The sequence below is a fragment of the Oryzias melastigma genome, linkage group LG20, assembly GCF_002922805.2.
Source record: "Oryzias melastigma strain HK-1 linkage group LG20, ASM292280v2, whole genome shotgun sequence".
NCBI lineage: Eukaryota > Metazoa > Chordata > Actinopteri > Beloniformes > Adrianichthyidae > Oryzias > Oryzias melastigma.
The window spans coordinates 478,386-484,751 of NC_050531.1; the positions used below are offsets into that span (position 1 = coordinate 478,386).

General features: G+C 44.6%; 1 protein-coding gene across 1 annotated transcript in view; it reads left to right on the plus strand.

Moving 5' to 3' along the window:
* dpp6a (dipeptidyl-peptidase 6a) overlaps positions 1–6,366 on the plus strand; it is a gene marked incomplete in the record, with an annotated part of 126,346 nt that overhangs the window by 86,873 nt on the left and 33,107 nt on the right. The window contains 1 exon segment of the mRNA XM_024280482.2: positions 3,143–3,241. Coding sequence (XP_024136250.1) covers positions 3,143–3,241 — 99 coding nt within the window.

Consider the following 6,366-nt stretch of genomic DNA (forward strand, 5'->3'; position numbering starts at 1 on the left):
CCTTCAGACTGGTCAGGATGAAACGCTGCAGGTTTCTGACCCCAAACCTCGGATTCCTTCATCCTTTCTCCTCACGTCTGTGTTTACGTCTCTGCATGAGCCACAAACAAACATGTTTCCTCCTCTGGAGGTGAGAGAGTCATTTATGGAGCTGCAGTGATACGATGAGCACTGATGGATGAAATTAAGCTGAAATGAATTGCAGGATGCATCTGCTGTAAATATGCGTGTCTGCAGATGATGGAGGCTGCTCTGCTGTTATCAACAGCCTGGGGGGGGGCAGATGAAGCTGCTTTATCACTTTTAGGGTGATTCTTCTGTGGCTTCATGTGTTCCTGCCTTTGATAAGGTTTTCATCTTTAACAAAAGACTTGAGATGTGGTGAGAATCACGATGGTTTTCTCCCAGGAAAACCTTCTTATCTGTTTTCTTTATAAACCACATTTCAGTTTTGTTATTTCTAATCAAAAATTGATGTTCCTGAATCTAAACTGGCAGAACAAACAGGACTCACCTGGAGACGCTCTCCTGCAACCTCCGAGTTTCATTTTAGAAATGTTGTTTCATCAGAAGTTTCTCCGTTCTTTAGTTCATTCATTCTGGTGATTTGATGAAAGATTGACGTCAGAAATGACCATCAAATGTGTTTAAATGAATAAACATGTCATCAAAGGGACAGCGTGCATCTATTAATGAGATATTCTTTATTTGTTATCATTGTTCTATGAAACTATATTTATTTTTTATGATCCAAATGGATCCACGTGGATTAAACTGTCAGATCTGATGGATAAATGTGGTATTCTGACTGATCCAGCAGATCAAACATCTGATCTCTGACATGCTGACTGATGCTGGGTTATCGCTGATGTAAACATGGACGCTCGCCGTTACGCCGTTGACTGATGCGTCTGTTTGTCTCCACGAACGGATTCAGAGCTTCGCTCAGATGAAACCTCCAGAGTTCCTGTGAGGATTTCATGAGATTAAAGAAGAGTTCAGTCAGTTATGACTGTCATCTACAATCTACTGAATATAATGTGTGAAGGCTCCGATGGATCAGCGTCTGACTGTAGCGTCCGTTACTGATCCTGGAGATCAGTGGAATAAAGCGTCAGATCAGACAGGAAGTTCACCTCTTACTGCGCAGGGATACACAACGGTCGGTCCGGGTGACCGGAACTTCTTTTTTAGGTTCACTTAGTAATCCACGGCCATCAGCCAATCAGAGTCGAGGATTCACCTGAGCTGTGGTATAAATCTGTTTGAACCCTTTTGTGATTTAGACTAAAGTTTATTTATATGAATTATTTTTGTTTCTCTTTTTGTTGGAAAAGAAGAATAGAGATGGGGGGGGGGGGTAGAATCATAAAACGCTGGAAGTTTATTATCATTACTGTCTACAAATAATCACATTATGAAATCAAACGCAGCATTCTACATTTAGAACATTTATTCAGCTACCAGAAATAAGAAATTTAATTCACTGTTTTCCTGGAATGTTTTTATTTCTTTCCAGCTGTTTTATTTTCTCATAAATTTTATTTAAAGAAACATATGAAGAGAAGTTGGATCCAGCTGGATTTCAGGTCGGCTCGGCTGGAATCTACACAGGTGGGGGCGTGTCCGTCCACTCTGAACCGCTCGCCTCCCCCGACGTAAGTGGGCGGGACTTCCGCAGAGAACCGCAGAATTTCTGCTAAATTTAGAGAACGCTGGTGCTTGTTATTGTAGAAAATTCATGTCGGTCCCCATCCCAAAATAAAATAATGATATTGAATTTTTAATAGCAGACAGCTCTGTTAGGCTCCGCCCCCATGCGGCTCTTTCACTCTGTGCCACAGGCGTCGGATGGACGTCCATCTTCTGCCTCGTTTAATAAAATAAAAGATCGCGTTTGTCCAAAAACTACAAATAGATGCCATATGAACTCTTTAATTTAATAAAATCTCATTTACAGAATGTAAACAAGTTTATTTTAGACAGTTGTATTATGGCTGAGGGTATAAATAAATATTAACACGTTAATTCTGCTTCAGTCAGTCACACGTGTTAATGAACTTTCACAGCTTGATAAAAACGGATTCAAATCAGGTCAGAGCAGAAGAATTATAGAGAACTGTCGTTTAGATGAAATATTTCCTATAACTATCTAATGTCTTTTTTAATAACACTATTATGGTCTGTGGTCCATAAACACGTTCTCCATCTTCTCCACTCCTGCCTGTGACTCATGACTGAATGAACGACGTTCTGCGATGTTTATCCAGCTCAGGTGACGTCCTGCAGCTCCTGACTCGTTCCTCTCGTTCCTGCTCTGACTGCCATGTCTGAAGCAGACGGAAACAGGCGGCAAACGTCAGGCTGCTGGAGACGGTCAGCACAGGAAGCAGCAGAACAGATGATGGCGCTCATGTGACAGCAGAGACGCAGCTTCTCAGTTAGTGCGTGTTAAACTTCTGTGCTGAAGAACCATCAACCTCATGTCTGTTTACAGCAACATCTTCATCCTCGTACAGATTGGAACAGACTCCTAACCAGAACATTTCACACAGCAAAACTGAATCTCCACAAAGTAAAAAGACTCTTTAATGAAAAACTGTTGTTCTCTGTTCTCCAAGAGTTTTAGTGACCAGATTTCTGTTTTACAATCAAACATTCATTTTTCTGTTCTCCATCAGCAGACTGGAGCTCTCATTTGAATCACGTACGAGTCTTCCTTCTAGGAGCCTGTTTTGTTCTTCCTGCATCCTCCTCCTCCAGACTTCCTCTCCAGCTTCAGATCATCGATGGAGGAATAAAAGTGGTCATTGCTCTGGAGGGAAATGAAGGACTGCAGCTCGCTGCATGCTCTGCACCGCAGCAGAGACGGTCGCAGCTCCTACTGGCGTTCTTACAGCCTCTAGGAGGAGTCTCCTTCTGGGGTTGAAGGTTCTCTCCACTGTTCCTGAGAGCTTCTGATCTCACCTCATTTACTGGATCAGAAAACCTGCAGTGGTGACCCCGGCACGGCGAGGCGCCGCCATCAGATGTTGGTGTCTAGACTCTGAGGGTTCTCTCTCAGAACGGATCCGGGTCGGTTCTGTTGGTGTCAGCAACATTCGAGGCGTTTGAATCTCATCCTTGCTGTCTCTCCCCACAGGCGAGGACGACCGTCTGGCTCTGAAGGGTAAAGTGACGGTTGCAGACCTGTTCAGGAAAGACTTCAGGGTTCACGACCCCAACGCCAAGTGGATCAGCAGTGAGTTGATTCTGGTCCATCGATCGTTTGTGTGGATGAGGAACGGCTTCAGGATCTTCTTCATATTTGTTAGTGAGATGTTAAACCACTGAATGAGAGCACACTGCCACCTGCTGTGTGGGGGTGGAACTGCAGTAGAGGAGGACAGGAAGTCGTCCAGGAGAACATTTATGAGTGTCTTCAAGACCAAAGTGAAAACAGAACATCTGATGAACATTGATGTTCTTTAGCTATAAATGACCTCCTCCCTCCTTTGAAGGGAATCTACCGCTATGAAGGTGAAGATAGTTGATGACATCAGTCAAATCTGATCTTTTGTTCCCGTCATCAGCTCGCCTCTTTTAAAAACCACTTTGACTCAAACATCTCAAACATCAGGCCTGCTGGAAGCTTCGATTCACTCAGATTCTGATGAAGTCTTTGAGTGAAGGAACGCCGCCGTCTCTGAGGGCGGAGCTTAGTGCTGAACTGTGGGAAGATGGATTGTTTCAGGATCATGATAATATAATCAGACTGGTTGATGATTATCATGATCTGTAGGAACATTAATCCATATTTGTGGTTTTTATCTGTTAGATGCAGCTTTTATTCTGAAATATAAGGCTCTTCTGCTTCCTCTTTTCCGACCAAATGTTCTTTACTTTGCTGTCTTTGGGGTTTAACTTAGTGACTGGATGGATTTTCCACACGTTACCGAGCAACTTGACATCCGGAATGAGTTGGATTTGGTGAGGAGAAACCAAACAAACGTCGGACATTTTCTCTTTGTACCAACAGTCCTTTGGACTGGTACTGGTCTGCAGGGTCCAAAAATCCAGCTGCTGCAGGCTGGTCTGGAACCAGAAGGTTCATACGGAACCAGAAGGTTCATACGGAACCAGAAGGTTCATACAGAACCTGAGGGTTCATACGGAACCAGAAGGTTCATCCGGAACCAGAGAGTTCATACGGAACCAGAAGGTTCATACGGAACCAGAAGGTTCATACGGAACCTGACCGGTGCACCTGGAACACCCTCCCTTCTGGGGATCTGTAGGTATTCCAGGTGTAGGGGCTGGTTCCTAAATGAGGAAGGAAGTTGGTTCATGTTAGCAAAGAACGTCCAGAACCCTCGAGACTGAAAACTGGAGCTGATTTAGTGATAGAGTGAAATGTTTTAACCAACAAGTAAATAATCTCTCCAGATCTGCTGTACAGAGATTCATCCAGCAGATCATGATCATTCTATGAGTCGATCAAACTTTGATCTGATTTGTCTTTTTATTATAGTTCCAACATTTTTGTTGAAGACTGAAAAACAAAAATGTTTTATTTTCTGTTTTGATTGAAATACTTTGAACCACAAACATGTTTTTATGTGTGAACACGTGTCTGTGGGGGTGAACATGCATGTGCATGTGTGCGTGTGCACGTGCGTGTCCTGTTGTTTGACACTCCTGCAGACGATCTTCCCGCCTGCTTCAGTAGCTGCCCGATTACCTGTGACGGCGGCGCTGGTTTTCTGTGTTCGTGGCGCCGTGCGGATGTCGTCGTCGTTACGATTCATCAGCACCAATTTCAAAGGCTTGTTTTCTTTTAATTGCTGCCAGAAGCGCCGCCGGCGCCGCGGCGAGCCAATTAGAAAATGACATATTTCTGAAGGAAGTCAAAGTTGGAGGGAGGGGGGGAGGGGGGGGTCTCCACCACAAACCCGGCTGTGCGGCAGCGTCCTCGTCTGACGGCCGCCCCATTTAAAGCTTCCATCAGACTGACGGCGGTCTGTCCTGACATCACATGACGAGCCTCTGCTGCCCCTCCCCATGGGGGCTGGAGGGGGAGGAGTCTCTCATGCGGCTGATTGGTTGAGGTTGTTGACTGTGACCCAGAGCTGTAAACAAATCGATCACGCTTGAATGGGCGCTGATGAATGTCCCAGACGGCGGCGGCGGAAGCGATTCCTGAGTCTCTGCAGACGCCGTGATGGCGCCGGTGATGGCGCCGGCGTCCGTGACAGAGCGCAGACGCGTGGTCATGTGAGAGGAATGAGAGGATTCATGAGCAGAACCTCCTCCGGTCTCATGGGGATCTTTGTGGATCCGAACGTCCATCAGGAACCAGAACGGCGCTCTCGTCTCCTCGCTGCCCCTCCCACCCTGATGGGGGGGGTTCAGGGGTCATTAGGTCAGGTAAAGGAGGAACGTGGAGGAGGAGACGGAAGACGACTTCATTATGTCATTTTCATTCATTTCCACAGGAAAAACATGAAAGAAGAAATTCATCATTTGTTGAGGAAATGAAAGTGAGGATGAAGAAAACGTTCTGTTCTTTTAATGAGCAATACAAACAACAAACAAACAAACAAACATCTACAACCAGCTACACATGTGGACGGACTGATAGTATCACAGGTGAAAACAGTGAGATAGACGTCAAGATTCAGAATTTTTTATTTTTAGAGTTTTGATAAAGAAAGTTATTAATTGTGTTTTCTAGTTTTTCTTTGTTTTGTGTTTTGAGTTTAAATATTTGTTTTCTTCGACTGATTAATATTGTTCCTCATTCAAACCCTTTGAACTGAAACACATCTTTAACTTTTGTTCTGAATCTTAACAGAACTTTTCAGGTTAGACTCACGTTTTCTTTTAGTAAGAAGCGTCTGTCTGGGCTTAGCTCCGCCCACTTGTAGCTTTCATGGCCGCGTCTCACATCGTCAGTAAACTGGAGATGGAGTTTTTTAAAAGCTGAATGAGTTTTTAAGGTTCTTCCCTGCAGACAGACGGAGACGGAAGAGTTTCATGATCTGAGCTTCCTTTAGAGGCAGAATCACTTCCTGTCGTTTCCGCTCTTTTCTTCAACAGTATTAGATGCTTTTGTTCCTCAGAACGATTCTGTTCCGTTTGGCTTCAATGTTTAGGTTCATGTCGGTTCGTTTTCTGAAAGCAGCAGAATTTAGGACTGAAATATTTAAATCCAAAGAGTTTCTAGTCAGTTTGATTTCAGTCTCAGGAATCGAACGTCTGTCAGAGCGCGCTCAGTCAGGAACCGCTTTCCTCAGCGCCGCAGAGGCTTTAAGCTCCGCCCTCAAACCGTCCTATTTGTTTGTTCCTCACAAAGCTCCTCCTCCTCTTCCTCCTCCTCCTCCTCTT